Source organism: Phocoena sinus, chromosome 3 (assembly GCF_008692025.1).
Source record: "Phocoena sinus isolate mPhoSin1 chromosome 3, mPhoSin1.pri, whole genome shotgun sequence".
NCBI classification, from domain to species: domain Eukaryota; kingdom Metazoa; phylum Chordata; class Mammalia; order Artiodactyla; family Phocoenidae; genus Phocoena; species Phocoena sinus.
This window is the reverse complement of record NC_045765.1, coordinates 102198054-102221831: the sequence shown is the minus strand read 5'-3', so window position 1 is coordinate 102221831 and position 23778 is coordinate 102198054. Positions and strand designations below refer to the sequence as shown.

Genomic DNA, 23778 nt, shown 5'->3' with positions numbered 1-23778 from the left:
CTTTCAGAATCTAATTAACCTCCCAGCTAGTCATTAACTCTATGACCTTTAGAAATAATTGACAGGGAATTTTTTTTTCCTTATTCAAAACTTCCATCAGGTGGCTAAACTTCAGGGTAACACAGAATACACTAAATGCCGCTGAGACATGACTGGATAACATGCCAAACAGCTATTAGTAAAATGAGATATATATCCAATAAGATAATCTATCCACCCAATCTGTTGTATGCATATGCAGCATTTGCCTAATTATAGTCCTTTTAATGATCGAGTCTGGAGTCTTTTCCCAGAATGTCCTATGAATTATTTTGCTCATGAGGATAATGAGGAAAGCATAGCTGCCACTACTCCCTGTACCCACAGCACACATCCCCAACCATTCATGTCACACTTGCCTGCCGAGTCTGGTCTGGAACTCAGAAGCTCCCTCAACACATGCTCTAGGGATCCACTACCAGCTGATGGGCACTCACAAGGGAGGTGGCCAGGAGAAGCAGTGCTCACCTCACTGTGTGATGACAGGCCTTTTATACTGTAGTACTTCCAAAAATGTTAACACACTTGCTTTCAAGAGTCAGTTTCACCAAATAGCGGTTTTAAAAAATCTTTTTTTTACGGTATGATAAATGTTCAATAATGTACTTTCAAACTCCATGCTGGAGAAAATAGGTATTTGGAAAGGGAAGTCTGGATCCTTGTTACTCAGAGCTTGGTTCACAGAGAGCAGCATCAGCATCACCTGGGAGCTTGTCAGAAATACAGACTCTTGGGCCCTGCCCCATGTTCACTGAATTAGAAGCAGCCTTTCCGTTAGATCCCCCAGTGATTCAGACGGGGCCAGAGGCATTTTGTTTGAGACCCTCTGATATCTCTTGTCAGATCCTGGCCACAGTACTAGCATTGTGTCTCTTTTTCCCAGGAATCCATATAGGTTGGTCTGAAAGTCTTTTACTTTCCACCAGGACTACAAGGAATATTTCTATGTGGTCTCCTGTGCCTATTTGTTCTTTTCTTACACAGCAACAACCTTTATTAATCTCTGGTTCGCTTGAAAGATTCTCACTTTTACTACTATTAGAACCGATCTGACTTCAGTGAAGAAAATTTGGTAAATTTTAATATACCATAATGATCATCAGTAAGTTGTTTATACATATTATATATACACGTAAGTATGTATATATATGTAAATATGTATGTGTGTGTTGTGTGTGTGTATATATATATATATATAATATTTATTAAACGTCTACAATATGCCATACATTGAGCTGGCAGTTGGAGTTACAGAGATAAATAAAATATCATTATTTCCTTTAGGGGAGGGAAATAGATTTATAATAATAATTTTAAAAAACACAGTGAGGCAGTTGAAATAATAAACATCCTTTGATCAAAGACTCATCTTCTATTCTGACTCTAGGCAGGGCTCTGAAATTGTTCCTAAAACTTCACTTTTGAATATTTCACAGCCATATATTTAATACCAATCCTGAGGAAGTAAAGATGTTCTTCTCTTTGATATCTTATTTGATATGTTTTAAACCAAACAATGTTACTTTTACCTAGGGGCTATCAAGGGCTAGAATGCAACATTTGGTTCAAATGTGCTGTCCAACACCAAGTTCTACATGCCATGAAGTTTGTAAATATCATTAAATATTGATGATTATGATCCAGGCTAAATATGTTTCCCCCTTTCACTTTCAGGTACTGACAAAAAAAAAAAAAATCATGAGGACTTTGGTCTGCTCCAGTTCAAGGTGGTTCATATAAAATAATAATGATAAAATGGTGATGTTGATAATGATAAAGCAGTTTCACCACTGACAAAAGGCTGTATTTTGAAACCTATTGTCTTTTCTGCTCCTACTATTATTAAACAATTTTCTGTTGACTCTGTGTTAGTATTAAGCCATTAGAGCTGTGCAATGAAAGAGATGAGAGGAAATTCAGTTTTATTGCCTTGTGCATATAACTTAAGTAATCTAACATGCACTTCATTTGTTCAACAGTGATTTTCTTAATAACTGAGATGGAAGCAGCTTTTCATGTTTACAAAACGTATGCAAATTAAGCAAGAGCATTATTTTTAAAAAGGAATGGATTTTCAAATTTGACATATAAAAAATCCATTGTGATAGAAATGAGAAATATGAATATATTTTTAGACACGTTTCTCCTTTTAGACTTTGGGGAACAAATATAAATACAATTTACAGGGACTAGTAAAAGTCTTTTAAAGATATATAAACAAAAATGAGCATTACAATTTAGGAGAAATATACAAAACCTTTTTTTTTTTTTTGACAAAAATCACTTCTTTCTCGTTTTCCTTAGAAGCCTCAACACTGAAGGTTTAAATCTTTACAGAATATACTAATCCTATCTTCATTTTTCAATACTATCTATTGAAAAGCAATTATATACTTGGTTTAACAGAGGACAGGGCAGAGTTACTGAGCTACTCGCAGTAAGAACTATTTTAATTATAATTTATAGTAACCTAAGAAGAATTTTTAATGTAGCTCAAGAAAATTATTTTTCTAAGTTCCTGAAAAAACTGCTTTTCTAAAGAAATTAATTACTAATTATAAAGTTAAATTAATGGCCCACGTTGCTTCAAGTAAGTTTAAAACAGTAACAAGAAAGACCTAACCATCTTCCCCTTCACAAGCTTCACATTTAAAAAAAAAAACAGCACACATTACCTAGCTTACGTGGCTTGTGCTCCCTGTCAGCCTGGACAACTCGAAAGTGCTTTCAGACCAGACAGTGAGTTTACCGATCGACTGCGTGGTTATTGGTGTGAGGGGTAAAATGTGCTTTTAGTTTTATGAGGAGTGTTTAGTTCCAAACTGGTGTCTCTCGAACATTTATGTTCTGGATTCTAAAATCTCAAGGCTACACAGTTCTTCACTTCTGAAATGCACTGCTCAAATTTCATATTGAAGGATTAATCCTGGTGTTGATTTGAAAACACCATTAGTTTCAATGCCTCCCTTTTCATCTTTCAGTCTAGACCAGTGCTGTCTCACAGAACTTTCCGGATATCAATGCATTCTACATCTCCCCTTGTCCCACTTGACAGTCACTAGCCGTCTGTGGCTAGTGGCTACTGTATTGGATGGCACAGGTCTAGATTACTGTAGTTTTTGATTGTGCTTTGATAAAATTTTAATAAACTGTTTCATTGGAGCTATACAAATATTTTTCACACTTTAAATGAATAACATTATGCTGTATTATAATCATGTAGCTGTATCCTATTATAACTGTCTTCCCCTGTTTATTCTTTTCTAAAATATATTCTGATGGCCTAACATTCTCTAGACCTCACATTAAAGCCCAGGAGATGTGATAGTAAACAAAATGTGCACAGTCCCTGCCCTCCAGGAGTTTAAAACCTAGTGTGGAACAAGCAATTGAGTAACAGCTTCCACAGTGCCTTGACAGGGAAAATAGAACATATTATGACTATAATATGGGAAAGGCACCTAACACAAGTTATGAGGCATCTCCAGGACACTTCCAAAAGTATAAACTGGGACCTGACTTGAATGAAGGATAAATAAAAGCCAAGTAAAGGCCTAGTAAGGAATGTTGAAGACAAAACAAACAAGGTTTGGAGAAGTTGAAGGATATAAACATCATTAGGTGGCTTGAGTATAGGATGGGAACTGGGGGGGTTTGGTTGGAGGGAAATAGCAAAAGGTGAGGCTAGAGAGGAAGAGAAATACAGGGGCCAGATCATGCATGGCCTTGTGAGCAATCTTAAGGACCAAGAGTCCTTGAGGGGCCTTGTTTATGTTCATATCTCCAGGCATTCCATGGCACATAGCATATGGCAGGAATTCAGCCAATCTTTGTTCAGTGAACACATGAAAGAATGAAAATTCAACAAATGACCAAACAAATAAGTGAATGTGCTTTTTCTTTTAAGAAAAGCATCTATAAAGTATGCATAAAAATAATGTCATGTATCTATATTTTTATATAAGTATAAAACTGGAACCTATTTAACTGGGTTAGATACAATGAAAGCTCAAGTAAAAGACATATTTTTATATTTTACATCTACTTACGAATTTTGTAATACAGAGTTTGTAAAGAAGTCCAATTCCACTATTTACTGCATTTGCTTTTCTACAAAAATTGTTCTTAATTTTCACCAACTACGTAAAGGTAGTTACTTTATTGATAACCTCCAGTAGCACTGTGGAACACTGAAGTTTATAAGCTATTTTAAGGCCTTTTCAGACCCAATTCAGGACTTAAGTATTACTGTGCAAGGAGATATTTTGCTGGAACAACTGTTCTTAGAAGTCTTTAAATCTAAACAGGAATCAGGTAACAGAAAATAAAGTTTCACGTAAGTATCATCTCTTATTCTCCCCTTACTTTCTTCCCCGCCCCTGCTCCTCTCCCTCTCCCTCTCTCCCTCTCTCTCTCTCTCTCACACACACACACACACACACACACACACACACACACTGTCTTCTTGCCCATCCTTGCATCTGAAAAGAAAAAAAAAAAGCCAATAATCTTCTACTGAGAGAGCTGTGGATCAAAGGTTCCTTCTATAAGTGTTACATCCATCTTTTTGATTTGCCAGGGAGCAGCATGGGGCATTGTGTTTTATTCCACGACCACACTTAGTCTCTTAGCCACTGGCCCAGACTAGATGAGTAGCTCAATAGAATCACTGAGTCACTGAGTGGTGAGAGGCTCCCTCCTGGCAGGGTGCTAAGTGATGCTCCCATATGGGTTTTGCAGTTAGAAAACATGTGCTGGATATGGAGGTGACCTGTCTAGGACTTCTGTCACTCCAAGGGTCACCTGGAATGATCTGGTGATCAACGACCTGTTTGAAAGTTTTATTAAATTGTTTAGCCTAAGCCTTCCTTTCAGTAGCTTGTACTACATTAAAGAGATTATTGCTCCTTTGCCCTCCAATCGTTTCCAAGCTGATTTTTATATATTTTTTATACCCTTAACACAAATGCCTGTCTCCTGGTTCAGAATTCCATGACCAGTGCTGAGCATAAGCTGGTGCCTGCTAAATCATCACTGAGTGAAGGAATGGCCTTACGGGCTTACAGCATGTTCCGTGGGATCTGCGATCTTCAGGTCATCCTGAAGGGCTCAACCCCACATCGCCTTCCAGAATAGAGCTCAGCACCAACTGTGAGAGCAGGAAGGCAGCTAAGAGAACGAGGAGTGGAGCTAGACAGGTGGAAGAGATAAAGGGGGCAGTTCCTTAATACCATCAGAGCCTCTACTGAATTTCCACAGCCTCACAAGCTAGCATTTTGGATAAGTATCTAGTATACTTGTCACAGAGTTAAATAAAATGGACTTTCTTCAAAGGAAGTGCTTTTAATACAATAACTGTTTTTTGTTTTTTTTCTAACCAATGGATTAAAAATTTAACACATTTACAAAATCTGGCATATTTATATATTGTAGCTAAACAGATATTCAAGCTGCATTATAATGTAATAATAATAAAAAAAGATCCCAGTTTGTCTATTAAGTCTTTGTAAGTCTTTGTGCCATTGTAACAGTAGTGCTAATTATCAAGCAAAGATATGATAATTACAAAGAGCTTTTTTGCTAAAAGAAGGAATCTTTTTCAACACCCACGTGCTGCACAATTTCCTATGACCTTGTAACACTACTCTGGTACGGCCCAGAAATTTGTATTTCAGTCTGAATGCTGGGAATCATATTATTTCTCTCTCTGTGCCAATCTTTTTCTCTTGTGAGTAAACTGTTTTCAGAAGGCTAAGGGAGAGGGGTAATGGTCCAAATGGGAAATATACAACTAATGACCCTTCATGAAACATATTATGCTCCTCATTAAACTTACTCAGTTAACTGTATTACATTAAATTAAAATAAATAGGATTTAAAATTTTACCCAGGAGTAGCAAACTACCCTAACTTTCAACTTTGTGTTAGATCCATTCTAAGAATGGATTTCTCAAGTCGCTGATGTATCACAAGTTCTTAGCCTCCAACACAATTATGTCTTAGTCTCCTAGAGGTTTTCAAACTTAGTGTGTATAAGAATTACTTGGGAAACTCGCTAAAAACGCAGCTTCCTACCCAGATCCCCTCTTCTCCACCAAGTATCTCAAGCATACTGATTTTAGTGAAATGCACTTTGGAGAGTACTCTATGTATTTTTATGGTATAAACTTTGTCAAGCTTAGGGTTCCCACTTTACTTCTTTCTCCATCATCTCAGTTATTACTAAAGTGTGGGAAAGCCGAATGGGTGAAGACTGTGTAATTCATATAGTTGAGCAGGGCAGTCCCACAGCGTGTTAGACTTTTATATGTTATTTTCATCCAAAGAATCAAACCATCTCTAGTTTTGGTCTAGGAGCCTCAGAATGTCGTTTTGAGAGATTCACAACTTTCATCTACTGATGTTAAGTGCAGGATAATAGTGGAGTTGCTACTTAACTCTCTTTTTGCTTTTTAAAGAATTACATTGTACAGACTTTCAAATTCACTGCCTTCATTTTTGAGATGAGAAAACTGCTCCCCGCCCCGGGAGAAGTAGCTCATTTGTCACCCAGTAAGACTGTGCAAGGCAAGGGTTAAAGTGCAAGCCCTTTGACTTTCAACCCAATGTTCTTCTCATGACCTTGAAGAAGTCTACCTCAGATACCCATCTGTCCAAGAATATGAAAATCTCTAGAGTATGTGAAGTTTTAAATCTCCTTTAAACCACATAGTATATTCCTGAGCAATGCCCTCACAATACAATTTTATAGATTTTTAAACTCCTTAGAAAACAAATTTTAAAAGTCAACACATTTTCAACTAGTTTAATATGGTTCTACTGCACTTCCCATCATATTAAGAACTGGAGCAGTTCAAATCTGATGACAAATTCCAGCTCAGATTTTTCTGTTACCCTGCAATGGTTGTTGTAATGATTTTGGTAATAAGGTGGAGTTTTGAGTATGGAGTTGTTTTCTGTTCAGAACTTATAGTTAAATGTGCGTGAATGTACACAAGCATGCACACGAAAGCACTCATGAGGTTTGACAACTGACAACTGTTAATATTTATGTCTATGTATTTTCATACTTATGTGTGCACATGAATAAAATACTATCTGAAATACATACTAGGTAAGTTTTATAAATGATCTTAAATTTCAAGATCAAGGCAAGCCCACAATTAAAATTATCAGTCAATGAAAAACTAAATGTGTAGTAATGCGAATCTGAAAGTATTTTAAATACACACCACATTAGGTCTACTCATCATCTACTTTTGTTTCTCTGAAATTATCTGCTTGGCCTACTAGGCAAAAAATAAAAAAATTTAATTGATCAGCTCAATACTTTAAAAAAACTTCCAAATAAAAGCAAAGAAACGAGAATTAATCTTAGACAATTAAAACAGGTAAAGAGAAGATGGATGTGAGAGGCAGATTAGTTTGATCAGAACTAGATTTTTTTTAAACCAGTTCAAACAATTTAAGCAACGGCAAGAATAACTTGTATTCTGGCAGATTGATGCTGAATACATACTTTCGAAACATTTATTTTCTCTTAATTCTGGGAAAGCAGTCACAATCTAGGAAACCACAAGGAGATAGATAGGTGAGGAAAACAGACAGATGGGGGGCATTATATCTGTATAACGGGGACATATACCTCATTACACCTCTTCCTTTTTGGTTTAGTATTCATTGCTTACAAAGGGTACTATAAGGCAATAACACTTAAATAGGATACACGTGAGAAGCATTTAAAATCGTACAGCAATGTTACTTATGCTAACAAATCAAAAATATTTTTGAGTTTCAACGCCATGCTTATTTATTTTTGGCACAATGGAACAATGTTTTAAATCTAACTTGGATAAAATACCAAGTAACATTTAGAAATTCATTTCCATCAGATTTCTGATCCCATGTATATTAACAGTGCTATATTAAATGATATAATTTTGGGGAAAAGATTTCTAGGAGAATAATTGTCTTTACTCCTTCAGCATGAATACATTAGGAAGAATGAATTAGAAAGAAGAGACATAAAATGAAAAACAAATGAAAAGTTGGGGTGAACTCATTTTTAAATATTTTTTTCTTTGCTGGGAAACTAGCATATACTTAAAAGAAATCATGAGAAGTCATCTAAAATGTGGGCGAGCCATCCCCCGGCCACACTTCCCCGTTCTGGCGGCCTGACACTGCGGTCGACAATGACGACTCTTGAAGGATGAGGTTAATAATCTGACACAGGTGCCTGATTTCTAGCAAGGACCAGATTCATGTAGTCCCTATTATCATACCGCCCTACCTTGCATTTTGAGAAAGAGAGAGGGTGGAGTAATAGTTGGGGCGATAAACCTGGGTACACCTGTGGGAATATGAACATCTTGGGTAAAGCAAGATGTGCTTGTGTGGGGGGTAAAGGGAGGGGGGAGCTCTGAACACCCGTGGCTCTGCCTGTTTGCGGTTCACCAGGCACGCATGCGCGCTCACCTCCACGATGTCTGAGTTCGTCCGGCTCTCGTGCGGCTCGTTGTACTCGGTGTACTTGAGCAGCACCTTGTCCATGTCCGTGCTGGCGTACTGGAACAGCTTGTTGGTACTGTTGAAGATGATCAGCGCGATCTCACAGTCACACAGCACGCTCAGCTCATACGCCTTCTTCATCAACCCAAATTTCCTCTTTGTAAATGTCACCTGGAAAAAAGAAAGCAGACACGTTTTTTTAAAGAGGAAAAAAAAAAGCATGCCTTTAAAAATAAAACAGTACTTTTTTCCTTTGTAAAACAACGTGTGTTGTTGTCAGAGCCCTCGGGCACTAACACATTTGGAAAGAAAGCAAATAAATCTAAAACTAATTTCTGCTTATAATTCGAAATTGTGAGATTTCTAGCTTGCTGCTGAATGTGAAACTGTAAATGCCAGATTTAATGTAGGGCATTTCAATGAAGGTGACCAGAGAACTGTTCATGTTTCTTTGAGCAATTCAAGATTTAAAAGAGTCCATTTCAGCAGGGTTAGCATATTTCTTAATTATAAATTCGGAGCTTATTTTTGGGCCATGTGAAGACTGGACATGACATTATGGACATAGTATTTTAGATCTATGTTCAAAATTTCTCAAAACTGTTTAGTCTCATGCCATTGAACTGAAAACGCTGAAGGGATCTGACTGTACTTTCAGACAAAGTTGTATTCTGTTTTCTAGAAATCCAGCAGGGAGTTGGGAAGTGCTTTAGCCATAACTCTGTTAGGGCTTTGGTTTCATTCTTCTGTGTATCTTTCTTCCTCTCCCAAGCCAGAAACTGTATTGCCATCTTTGCCTTTCTCTTCTTTTACTCTAATCTATTACCAAGTCCCACAATTCCTCCCCTCAAAATGTTTCTCATGTTCACACTTTCTTGTCTATTTCCCAGGCATCTCTATCATTCATGTCTTTATCAGCTCCTGTCCTAGGCGATCTCCCTGTCTGAAACCATTCCCTCCTCGATTCATCCTAATCTTCAAAACCTTACTCTTGTCACTGCCATTTCCTGATGGGCCGGCTACAAGAGCTCCCCTCTCTGGCTTCAAATACTTCTACCTGCCAGTGCAAATATGCATTTTACTATCCCCAGTTTCAGTCTTCTCTTGATTAAATTCCAGTCTGCCCACCAAAAACCATGAACATTCTTAAGTATAAGCCTTTATACTTCATGGTCCAGTGTTTCCCAGCAGGTCTTTTGTAGAATATTATTTCTACAAAATACTCCTTAAGACAGAAAGTTCAATGGTCCAATGTGTTTGGGAAATGAGGCACAGCGGTATATTAAAGGCTGAGGAACTTTTTAAACTTTAACCTGCTTCCCAAACTTACTGCTGACAGAACGTTGATTTCTTTGCTTATTTATTTTGAGGAGCACTTCCTATCATTCTTCTGAACCAGGTTTTTGAGGCATCTACTCTGGGAAATGCTGACTGACTTTTAAATAGTCACTTTTGAAAATAATAACTAACTTTTTTTCCTCAACTTCAAATCCAACCCATCTTGCAGAGGTCAGCTCAGTTTTATCTACTACCTACTCTGGTGTAACTCCTAAATCTAGAGTCCCGCTCCTTTTCTTTCTCTTTGTCTCCAGCCACCCTATGGATGTCCTCCACTCATGTGTCTATCTAAAAGTCCTAGGAACCTCAAACCCCCAAAGCCCAAACTCACCTTCACCCTCGAATCTGCTCCCCTTCCTGGGTCCCCCATCTCACCATAAACTCAGTCACCCAAACTAGAGACCGCTGAGTGGACTTGGAATGTCCCCTATCCCACACGCCTAAATAAATGTGTTGACAGGAAGTGTGCACTAGCAGACAGAAAAGCTGACTTCCTGGTCTCCTCATTTCCCCACACTTCTGTTAATACTTATTGTTTTACCCATCACCCCTTTATTTTTTCTTATAGTACTTATCATATTTTATAACTTGTATAATTTTGTGTGTGATCATTTGTTTAATGTCTGTCTCCTCCACTACAGTGCACGTTCCACAAGGGCATGTACCATTTTTATTTTGCCCACTGCTGTATCTCCAGTGCCTAGAACAGCAGACATATGGGCACACATTAAAAATCTGTAGTTTAAAAAATGAAATAGGGAAAACTATTATGTCATTTTTAGAAATATCAAAGTGATGTATGTTATATAAAACTGTGATAGCTTTCCCCACCGAATTTTTATTTAACAACTCATAAACAGAATTTTAAAAAGATAAATCTACACTTTAATAATGATTACATTCTTTAATCACATCTGCACTGAAGGCAGCATGATAGAAAGGGAAGAACATGGGGTCTGGATTCAGGGGACCCTAGATTTGAATGCTGATCTGCTATTTATTAGTCATGAGAAATTCACTTAACTTCTTCAAATTTGATTTTTCTCCGAGTCTGATTTTTCATCTATAAAACGGAGATAACACCTACTTGTGGGGTTGCTGCAAGGATTACATAAAATAACATATGTACAGTATCAAGCTTTGTGTTTAAAGTAGAAGCTCAATAAATCTTAGTTCCCATCCCTTTCTTAGTTGATTTACAGGAAAAGAACTTACAAAATACACCTGCCTTAGTGGCTCAAAGAGTCCTGATCAAGGCTATTTGAGGATCTTACTACAGTCTTCCTGATAGAAAGATAAAGCTGAACTATGGAATTCCCACTGATCATTCTTTGGAAAATACAGCATTTAGGTATTTACCAGCCCACATCGACTAGTCAATATCTGCTCAGATATGTTATTTACGTTGCAACTGGGATAATTTTTCTTTGTAATGATTGCCAATGTCTCACCTTCTGTTTTATGTTTATTGACTGTCTTACTAACCTGTTCTTATAAAACATAGCCAGTGTTTTATTTTCATATCTGATTATCATACTACTTTAGAAACTTTTTTTATTCTGGTTCATTCAGATGAGTCATGATTGGTATTAGGAATGAGCTAAATGAAGATTATCTTTTTGGAATGGATAAAAAGTATCACCATTAATTATACAGATTTATACAAAATGTCTTTTAAGAATTCTTTTAGATGCAATTTAGTCATGCAAATATACTTGCATATTGGTATTTTGTTTAGTGAAGTAGGCTACAGAGTACGTTCAATGCAGAAGGAAGGCACTGACCCAAAATACTTTCATATATCTAAAACCACTTTTAATCAGACTTTCATGACCACAAACTGTAGGTGGAATGTCTCGATACAGTATGGTTTCTGTTGTACTCAAACCTCAGAATTTAGCACGTTACAACACTCACCCTCAAAGTACATTTCAGCACAGAAATATCATTAAAGCCACTACTTGTTTACTTTTAGGTACTCCTCAACTTTTGTGTAACCAAATAGGCTGCTGGATAATGCATACTTATTTAATAATACCTGTCAGAAAGTCAGTGCATATGGCTTCTTTTCATTAAAACTGCAAACTGCAATGACAATGACTATATTAAAGCATTTAAGAAAATATCTTCAAAACCTACTCTTAATTGCACTAAGTTTAATTCTGTATTATGTTCATATTCTTCATAGCATACTCAAAATGTATTTTATAATGGTTTTTCTCATTGTTCACAGTTAGATAAAATTGTTTTTCAGCATTAGGCTTTCTTAAGAGAACTGGGATATTACCCTTCGTTTAAAATATGCCACTCAATGACAAAGATTGCAATTCAGAGCTTTTATACTTAAATATAATAATGCATTGTAATGATTACATTTTCCATAACTTGACAATTGTTTGTAATGGGGACAAGTCCATTTCTATTTCAATAACATATTTTGAACCTTAGGTGAGATGGAAAACTGTTTTTACAGCAGTTAGGCAAAGAGATGCTCTTTTCCAGTGTTTACATCAATCAAGGTGCACCAAGAAGACAATAAAACCAATATTATTTAAGTGGGCGCTATAATTTACATTTAGCTTTCAAAATTAAAGAGACTTCATATGTAATATATGTATGGAAAGCAAGATTACTCTGTAAACGTTGAGCATTTTATGTTTCTTTTTTCTTTACCTCTTGAAACAGCCTCAAATGTAATGATGATGTTTTATTAAGACATTCAGTATTAAGTTCTATATTAACCTCGAGTTTTAAATCCTAGCATAAGGGCAGGCATCACACATCTCATGCTGACAATTACTCTAGAACTTATTTGGTATGAATCAATAATTGAAATTAGAATTTGAAATTGAGAAAAGGAACATTCATTAAATACAGCTCCATACAATTTATATTCCTTATAAAGAAATAAGGAAAATCTATTTACAGAAACATGAAAGTAAGTCAAGCAATTTTTATTGAGCATTTTTTACACGCCAAACATTGTGCCGACCAATACTGACTGAGCGTTCTCCACATCAGACATCAGTGCTGGGTGTTCGGGCTTCTACTACATGTAAATATGTATCTCCCTTGTTCATGTCTCATCCTCATGGCTGGAGGAAAAACAGTCATTTAATTCCTTAAAGCTCCAAAGGAATTTCCTTCATTTGAATCAAAATGTATTCCTTGGCTAATAATGTTATATTTCCAGTCATGTGTAATGATCTCAATTGTATTTTTATCCAGAGTTGGGTGAATTCAGTTTTTGTTTTCTGACCAATCCTTCTTCTAGACTGAGCAAGAAAAATAACAGTAGATGTTAACCCAATCAAGAGGAATATGAAATGAAACCTACCATATTGGTTATTTCTTATCTTGTACTCAGAGAAAGCTGATCATGGCGTTACGTCCCTCCCCCTTTCCATCTGGCCGCTGGCAGGCTCCCATGGTGCTGTAAGGCTTCCTTTAAATGTCAGCTTCTTCTATGAAGCTTTCATTGTCACATTCAGATAACACTCATTCCTCCCTCGTTGTTATCCTCTAGAGCTTTTCACAAACCTTTATTATGAGACTTATTCTAATATTACAGAGTTGATTGGTTGTTTGAGTCTGCCTCTCCTGCTGGCTTTTTGAGCTCCCTGAAAACCCCACCTCTGGCCTCACAAAGACTGACCAATGGATACTCAATGAACGAATGGATTACGGAATGGAAATACTCTATTTTAAACCGAATGTCTCAATAAAATTTTCTGCTAAAAGTAGATAATTTTTAAACTTGTCTTTTTGACAATTTATTGTTTAACTTTTCTTGAAGAAAGAAAAAAATAATTCAAAAAGTTCAGAGGAAAGTGGTCTTTATTCCTTGCCCTGATGACTCATCATGAAGGACAGAAAAGTGTGAAGGTAAAAACTGAATTTTACAATCACAGGGTACAGAGATAAAGGGGGGAGGATCTAAGAATTCAGATGACTGCATTCATTGAGCAAAAATTTACTGAACTTTCTAATGAGATCAGATTTTTAAAGAACATGTATTTGGCAACGTATTTGATGAAATCCTCATCACAATATTATATATTTGAGATTAGCTAGTAGTAATGTAGATGATTTAAATATGAATTAATTAATTGGTGTTAAGTTTAAGGACAGTCTCTTGCAAAGGGCCACAGAGTTCAAGAGTAACTTTCCTGTCCCAGGCACCATTTTTATCAGTGGTGTAGATGAAGATGTAGCCTGCGTGCTTATCAGATCCACACACTACACAAATCTGGGTGATAACCCAGTAGATGGTAGAGTCTTTATACGTACATAGCTCACTCTACAGAAAGCTGGATCACAAACGAAAAGAAACAGAGGTAATATTAAAGTCTTCATTCATATTAAAAAAAAAACAGAATTACATAATCTCAGGTTGGAGGAAAACTAACATGATAGCTGTTTTGGGGAAAAGGATCTAAAGTTATAGTGTTCCACAGTGGGAACTAATTATCCTAATGATCTCTTAGTTAGTCAGCACTAACTAATCTTTGGTACTATGTTCAGCTCTGAGAATTTTAAGAAGACACTGGGTGACACCGACAAAATTAGAGCATCTATAGGATGGCAAACAGGTCGATGTAGGGTCTGAGAATAACTTTGCAGGAGAAATCATTGAGGGAATCTGGAATGTTTAACCCGGAAAAACAGAGATAAAAGAGAAATGCCAAACACTTCCCAAGATCTGCAGACTTCGTGGCCATGTGAAGAGGCAGATGAGCTATTCTGTTTTGTTCTATAGAGCAAAGTTAGAAAGCATTGCTGAAAATCATAAAGAGGTTCAAAACAGGGGGAAACCTAGTGATGAGAACTGTCCAAGAGTGGATCTAGTCCCATGAAGTAAGAAGCAGTTCATTCCTGAACATGTTCAGGTAGGGCTGCATATCAAGGAAGGTCTAGAAGGTGTTCCCGAATTCAACAGGAAGCTGGACTAGACACCTTTAAAAGGCTTATTCCAGATTTAGATGTTCAGATTCTATGCCTACCTAGCACAGACCTTTGGGTAAAGGGGAAGATTACAGTGAATGGAATACAGTTTATAACAAGAATCTATTTCTGCAATTTCGTTCTGTAGAATGTCTTAGGTTTTGGTTACTCAATCTCATCAATATGTTACCATAGTCATTCTAATTTTAATATTCCAAGAAATAAAACTGGATCACTTTCTTTTTGTAGTTAGAAGAGATATAAAAGACTGTAAAGAATTGGAGTAGACAATATTAAATTAGGTATAGTGCTGAAAATGCACAGAAAAACAACTGTCCAGATTGATAAAATAGCAAATTCACATTAAAATATTTTAAAAGAGGCACTATATATGCATCATCACTGGGGCTCTGTACTGTGGAAGCAAAAACATGGGAATTGAAAATCAAGTCTAAGCTCTGCCATGTATGAGCCTTGTGTCCTTGGCCTCGGGTAAACTGTTTAACTTACCCGTACCCCAGTTTCCTCACCTGTAAAGTGGAGGTAATGACAGGTATCTTACAGAGTTACGATGAGAGGTAAACTAAGGAACACACAAGTGTAAGTGACTTGTTGACTGTGAAACACTATACAAGGTAGGTAGTATCTTTTTTACGATGCACAGGCTCAGTCACTTCTTGTTACCTACTGTAAAAGATCGCTCTCTCAACTAAACCTCAAGCTTCCCCTGAAAGCCCGGAACATTTCCTGTCTGCTCTTGTAACCTGAAGTCCCAGCACAATACTTGGCTAAATATTCGTTGAATGAATGAATGGATAGATGGATGGAATAATTACTCATTTTTTTTGGCAATCAAAACTGAATGGCTAAAAATGAATTTCCATGCACGCTCAAATTATGTTAGTAAGAAGTTTGCCACTGAGAGAGGAAAATTTCACAGTTATTTTTCTTTTTTGTCACATTAACTTATAGTAAAAATGTACATTTAGTAAAAATGAATAGGAGAAAAACTGGATTGCGTCAAATTTTGTGTGCGGGTTTGTTGGTGAAATTGGAGCATATCGTATTTTTTATAATTGTTTTTAGATAAGAGTGTTGACTTTATTTGGTGACTTTTTTCTAAGAAGTTTTCAAAGACTTTCTAAGCTATCTTGCTCCATTTGACAACATCTCTTTTAACTTATTATTGGGCACAGTTTATCATCCCCATTTCTCAGATGATACTGTCAACAAAGGCACGAACTGCCTTATCCACACTCACAAAACTAGTCGCTGATGAACTAGAAATAGAACCCTCTTCACACAAAATCCATCTTTCTTTCCATTAGTCAGTGTTCCTTCCCTCTTTTAGACAACTGTGCATTTCAGAGGCTGGAGGTCAGTACAGCATGGCCCCCTCCAACCACTCATCAAGCACGGTACAGGTACACTAGAACTGTCAGCAATTCTGATGAGCACAGCAGGGTGGTGCACAACTTATTAATTAGTATAAGGACAGCTTTCGAGGTTAAAATTAAAAAAAATAATACTAATAATACTAAAATTGAGAAGAAGTTGGTTTCTTGGTTCTGACAATAAACCAAAGCTCCTTTTGTGTGGACTCTGCAGCTACCTCTGCCCTCAGACCTCCAGACATTCCCACTAAAGCCAGTGAGAACCACACGCACGCACTAGTGGGCACACACGAGTTCTATATTTATGGATGTTTACTTAAATTTCACAGAATGAGGGGCATTTTGGTTGGTAGCAAATACAAGCCTGTTTACAGCCAGAATAAAAAAAGGTGGGTCTCTGATTTACACACAGTCAATGTAAATAACAAGTTCTAAAACAGAGGACAAGTCCTATATCATTTCCTACAGGGCACAGAAATTAGTTAGACTACTGTGTAACAGAAAGGGCATTTAATCATGAGTCTCCACACCACACGCAGGCCTCTGTTCACCCTCCCAAACCTGGCTCCATTCATAAAGTCACCTCAGGAGAACTTTCCTACCATATTTTAACGGTAGGAGTCCTTGCACCTTACAGGAAAGAATAAATGAAAGAAAAAGACCTTTGGAAACAGCAGCTATTCACATCTCTGAGAATAACTGAGGCCTAACTCTATATGACTTCAGATGCATTTACTAAGGGAAGCAAGGATACTTTTACCTATGGCTCTCCAATACTTCGTCCCACCAATCAGAATTCTTTCAGCCTGATCTTATTGAACTTATCAGTGAGTCTGCTCAGTGAGTGGGGAAACTTTTTACTCGTTTCTTTAAATCGTAAAGTAATATTAGTTTCATAATTTTAGAATGCGTTTGGGACTCATATACCTAGCTAATTGTATTTTCAAAGTTTTGAGGTTTTATCAGGGATTTTTTCGTCCAAATAGAGTCACGAGGAATACAACTGTAATCCTATGGAAATAGTTTAGATCCAGCCCTCCTCACCCACAGCCTAAAGAATCTCCCAGTTTCCTCCTAGTTAAGGAAAAGGAGTGACTAATGAGGGACAAGATGGGCAGTTCACGGATACAATGCGCTCTCTAATCCAGAGCCGCTAGGTCTTCCTATGTGTTTAAAGGGTTAGGGATGGAGTCAAGAGTCTGCAACGACAATCTTTAATTGAAAAAAAGGGAAATGCCCTCTTAAATGCTCTTTTTCTTCCCTGGCTTGTTCCTGACAGTAAGTAATGGTGCAACTGTTCTAAAGTATTCCTCTTCAATTTTATTTTGTTTAATTCAGTCTGTCATTAGAAAGGCTTGCGAGCTTTAGGCTTGATTACTCTCGGTGGGAGGAAGTAGTGCCACTGCAGACTTGTGTTCTAGACAAGCGCTCCTTTATACAATGACGGGGCCTGCCACCATAAATGAAAGGCTCTTTAAAGAGCAGTGAGGGACTCTTTTAAGCAGACTGCTACCATGTGCTTGTAACCCTCCAGCATAACTTGCGAGGATGAGACAGCAGTGTGTTCTGCTGCAAAGAGGACTATTGTCCTCGTTAGCCTTCAGCAAACTGAGCCGCATTTCACTGCGATGCAGTAGGATTTCCAAAGGGTTTCAAGCAGTAGTTCCTAAAATTCTGAATGCGATAGAAGGATTAAAATAGGGGGCTTAGCATGTGGAATTTAGGACTCTACCGACCCCTCACCCTAAGTCAACACCCCAAACACCAAAATAAGACTTTAAATCTTGCGCATTGCACACTATTTCGAGGAAACATAATAAAACAATGGGTTAGATTACAGTTAAATAACTGAACGCATATTAATAAACTTGAGTGTCTTAACAAATTCAAAGTTTGGGTTTTAAAACTTGTCATAGCTGATTTCTGATATATTTATGTACATGAGGAAAAGGTAGACGATGAGTTATAATTATTAAATTTAGGATTTAAAACATTTTATTGTGGTCCATTTCTAAGCCCAAGAATGTTTTGGATTTTAAAAAGAGAAGACTATATATAACACAATATGTTTTAAATTTTTTTATACATGCTGTTGAGGTTTGCTTGGTTTGTTAAGGGGCTGATTTACATTCTAAATCCAGTCTGCAGATGCAGTCATAAAATAAATACTTGTTTCTCTATACCTCATGTACATGAAATATATAATTTGAGTCTGGAAAGAATCAAATAAACCAGATTAATATTTTGGGGGCAAAAACATGTTTACTAGTTTAACAAAGCCAAAATGTACCTAAGGTAAAGGTCAAAGACTACTTCATTCCCTGCTGAGCAAATGCTCAGGAAGCACATTTGTCTATGTTTCCTGTCATAACAGGAAGAGTGTAACTTCTTCCTTTCCACAATGGCTTCAGTTTTACCTCCTAACTCCAATATTTTCTCCCTCAGGGCCTTCCAAATCAATCCTTGCAAGACAGAAGGCAGGAGGCGGTCTCCGTTGTAGTTTCCAAACAGTTACATTTGTTGAAATGTTACTTAAATGTTAGTGATTTCTTAAGCTAAACTGTTCCAACTTAAAATTAAAAGTCAAATATCCAAACATTTAGAGTGGTTCTCTTATTCCTATTAATGGTCCAACATATTTCAAAAGAAACACAAATACATATTCCATACTATGGAATTTCATTTACTTTAATTTAACTAACAATGTTGTCATTGTTTTGTTTTGTTTTGTTTCCAAACAAAGCCATTATTCTTGGCGGGGGCAGGAGTTCCAATTGTGTTCAGTAAGACTATGTTGGGATGTCAACTTTAAAAATACTCTTACTAAGAAGGAGCTCATTTTAAGTGAATAAATTACAATGTTAAAGGAAGTCTAGACTGCAAAGTGCATGGCTTTTGAAACTATCAGCAACATGTTCTTTAATCTACAGTTTGGAAGAAACCTCTTGGTTTATGCGGTCTATTTATAATGTTAATATTTTTAGTGTTGGTTTCTCAGTAGTACAATGTCATACAAAGTTCGGGCATTTGCAAAGCAAAAGGGGATTTGTAGCACACAGAATGGTGTGTGTATGCACTTACAGGTGGAAGGTGCCATTCCGTGTCAACTTGCTACACAAAATGACTGAGACACAATAAATATAAGCATTGGAATATTTCTAAATTACAGTTAATTAAATGGAAATTACGTGAAATACACAAATTAGAACTGAAACAACAAAAAGTCTTGAAGCCCTCAAGTTCAAGGAGGAGCTCCTATCTTAAATCCAGTGACAGAATTCAAGAGGAGATAGTTATGCTTTTCCTTGTGAACATTTTGGCCTCTCTTGGACTTCCTACTAAAGGAAAGCTAATGAATAGTTTGATGGCAGTTGGAACAATACCTTTTTGGCAGTAAAGGAACAGATCTAGCTGTGTAAGTATAAAATGTCCCGCACATGACTGGGATTGACATATATACACTAATATGCATAAAATAGATAACTAACGAGAACCTGCTGCATAGCACAGGGAACTCTACTCAGTGCTCTGTGGTGACCTAATTGGGAAGAAAATCCAAAAAAGAGGGGATATATGTACACATATAGCTGATTCACTGCCCTGTACAGCAGAAACTAACACAACATTGTAAAGCAACTATACGCCAATTAAAAAAAAAGTCTCACACAACATGGGATGTACAGAAAGTATGCTGTGCACTATCTCTATGATTCAACTATAGAGTGGGGAAACCATTTCTGAATTGTTTTCAGATTGATAGGAACAGAAGAGAAAGGGATGGCTTGATGTCACAGCTGTTAAACATACATCTGAGTACTCTGGCTACTGCTTTCTTTGATTTGGAATCTCGCAAAAATACAGTTTGTCATTTTTCCCTTCTGGCTTTCTTTTTCAGTCTCTCACCAGTTAATTCCAACTCTCTAAAAAAAAAAAATTTTCCCCTTGGTGATTTTAAGATTAACAAAAGAATGATTTAACTTATATGCACGGAGAACCTTTAAGTAGGCATGCACAGCATCAATATACCCTGCAATTCAGTTCTGAGACGCATTACTGTGTCCTAAAGTATTACTATGATACACCCTGCTTTTATTTATTTACTCATTTTATAAAATGAGTTTAATAAAAATTTTAATATGAGTATAGGGGAGGCAGTCAGCTGTAAAGAAATGATATTGAGAAGAAAAGGAGTATAATGATCATTATCATGAGTTATTTGCAGGTTTACTTTGGATTTAGAGATTAAAAAACCCAACACTTTTGCACTGATTGAAATTTTTATTCACTTTATTTAAAGCAAGGTTCCAAATATCCACTGACTAACATGGATAACTATTCTACAGTATTTAAAGCATAATTCCCTCTCAAATAATGTGCATTTGCTCGATATGCATATAAGCAAGTGACAAGTTTGGACGTTCTCTTTGTGGAGATGACAAAATAAAACTGTGTCTGGATGACTCTGTTCTTTAACTCATGGTTTAGAATTCATCAAAAACTTATTTTCTTGAAGCAATTTATTTGTATTTCTATATTATCCTCACATTTAAAGATTGAATCTATCTCAACTTCCACAAATTTTATATTAGGTTAGTAGGTTGTAACTCTCAAGTTTAGAACTGTAATCTGCCCTTTCATTTATGGGTATTCTAGATACCACCTTGAAGGAATGTTACAGTAAAAATTCCATTGAAATTTTAGTTAAAATTCTAAGAAGAACGTAAAATAGAGGAAAACAGGGGAGAGTAAGGAGTAAAATCTGCTTCTTTTTAAAGAAGAGTCATTTGAGAAAATCAAGGCAACTCTTTATTTTTCAGTTTAGTTTAGATAATATCAGATTTAGTTGAAAAACCTCAGTATGTAGAAACTGTCAGAGGCTGCATCTACACTGAACTATTTCTCCAGTTTTTTTTTTTTTCTGAGCCCCTTTGAAATAATTTATAAGTCATGTAAAGAAACTGAGATAAGGACATAAGAAAAGGGAAAAAGTCAGAAAATTTAACAGCTATGACTAATCCCCTTTAGTCATAAGGGGATTCTCCTTTTCTATTAACAAGAGAATGCTGCTAATTGTCTTTAATTTGCGCTCCAGTTACTGCACTGATAATTACATGATATTTTGTTTGCTGGCAAAAACTGTTAGTGTGTCAGGTCTGATAGAAGAAAAGAACTTAAGACATTTAATAAACTCCTTTCTTTAACTTACTATATTAGGCCGTAACTGTGTTATTCGGCAAATATTTTTCTCTGGTAGTTATTCAAATATTTAAATGTCTTTTTATAATAAGTCACACAAATAAATTCGGGTTTGCCTCTCCTATCCTTTCAAAGTGGGAAAGCTGAAAATTTTAAATACAAGCACACAAGAAAACAGACTTAGGTTAAGCATGCCTAATTTTCATATATCTTTCTTCTTGATATAACAGATTTCTAAGTATATTCTGTTTGCAGAAAGAGTCATATGAGGACAAAACTCATTTAAAAATATGTCTGTTTCAGAAGCACAGTAACAACTGGTACCATATGAAGGAGGGTAAGATTATTGCCTAACTGATGAAGGTAACTCACAAGTAAGAACAAAAAATGCAGATGGAGAGATTGAAATTGTAGTGTGAGAATAAGCTGGAAGCTAGAAGTGATTAAAAATAGTGATAAGTAGTTCAAAATAATTTGGTCAGTAACATACATTTGAAAATAAGTCCCACAAGCATAGAAACTGGGAAACTACTTCTCCCCATCCTCGTCACAAGCTATAAATGTTCTGTGTGATTTTCCTTCCTGTCCACAAGCCATCCTCTGCCATCATCTGGCTCTTGCTCTGAAACGATTCTCTTGCCCCTTGTTAGCTTCCAAAGGCTCCTTTGTGCCCCAGCTCTACTCTGTTCCACTCTTCCTTCCATTTCCCTGATACCCTTTTAAGGTAACACCCTATTGAAATGAAGGTTTCAGGTACCATTCTTTACTGTGCTACACAGCACAGGTGTTGTTCTGATAGAAATCACATTAACTATAATAGCTAATGGTGAGTCTTAACAGGAATAGCTGACAGGTAAAGTTATGGAGCATTTATTATATGTTAGGTGCCTTACATTTATACCCCAATTTAATCATCTCAATGACCCAGTGAAGTGGGTACTATTTTTTAATCTCCCCTCTACTGATGAGGGAAAACTCAGAGGGGTTAAGTCACTTGCTGGAGGGTCACACAGCTAGCAGGTGGCAGAACTAGGGCCAGAACAAGGTTTGTGTGTCTCTAAAAACCATGTTCTTCACCATGGTATTACACTGGATGCAGTATGATGTAACTGGGGAAAGCAATGACACACAACCATGCTCCTAGCCATTATATTATACAGAACGCAGAGTGACGCGATTGAGAAAAGCTTGTTTTGTTTTTGAATCTGAAAGATTTGGGCTCATATCTTGGCCACCTCCTAGTATTAACTATCTGACTTCAAAGCTCTGTGTGATCTGGGCCCTCCCTAGCATCTAAACCTTTTCTCTCACCTCTCTAAAGTTATACACACCAGGCTCAATCTCCATAGGCTTTCCTTAGACTCCTTAGCAAGCTCTTTACTTTCTCAGAAGCTTCGCAAACACTGTTCCCTCTGGAATGTTGTCACCTGCCTAACTCTGAATCATCTTTTAGCTCCCATCTTTCAGCATTTCCTCAGGGAGGCCTTTCTCTCACCCGCAATCTAAATAAGGCACCTCCTGTTATTCCTTCATAGCATTTGGAGAGCTGCATTCATAGCACATGTGAACAGAATTTTTGTTATATATTTGCATATTTCATGTCTGGTTCATCCCACCAGGCCAGGGGTCCACCAACTATGGCCCACAGGCCAATCCTGCCTGCCCCCTGTTTTTGCCAGTAAAGTTTTATTCAAACACAGACACATTCATTTGTATACACATTGTCCTTTGCTGCTTTCACTAAGAGGGCAGAGACGAGTAGTTGAGACAGAGACTGCATGGCTCACAAGGCCAAAAGTATTGGCTATCTGGCCCTTTACAGAAACAGTTGGCTAACTTCTGTGGCAGACAATAAGCTGAATGAGATTCTTCTTGCTTACTGCTGAATACTTCACGTTGTGCACATTGCAAACAAGTGATATTTGTTGATTTAATAAATAAATGAGTTATTCAGCTGTAAATGGAATTACTAAAGATTAAATGGAGTAATATATATGTAGTTCTTGGAACACGTAGCTTCTTTTAAGTTATCTGAAAATTTCCGTAAGACAAATTGACAGTTCATGATTTTATTTATTTTTACATACTAGCTTAAGAAATCCACCTCGTTTAGCTTAGAGATTGAGAAATAAGTAGTTTTCATAAACTTGGAGACTCTGGAAAATTAAAAAAAAAAAACAAAACTAGCTGTTACTTTTTTTCCCTCCCCTAAACTATTTTATGTATACAATTGGAGTTTCTGATTTTTAGCTGTTGCTACTGCCATAATGAAAAATAAAGGGCAAAATTCAATTTAAACAGCCAGCCACTCTGTTTTACCACAGTTTTATTTCTCAATGATATACAACTTATCGCA

At 36.6% G+C, this 23778-nt stretch overlaps 1 protein-coding gene across 15 annotated transcripts in view; it reads right to left on the bottom strand.

The window, feature by feature from the left end:
- Positions 1-23778, bottom strand: part of MEF2C (myocyte enhancer factor 2C) — a 148436-nt gene that overhangs the window by 68166 nt on the left and 56492 nt on the right. For all 15 annotated transcript variants that reach the window (XM_032627756.1, XM_032627753.1, XM_032627755.1 and 12 more), the window contains exon 3: positions 8518-8721. In XM_032627756.1, the coding sequence (XP_032483647.1) occupies positions 8518-8721 (204 nt within the window). The remainder of the gene's footprint in view (positions 1-8517; positions 8722-23778) is intronic.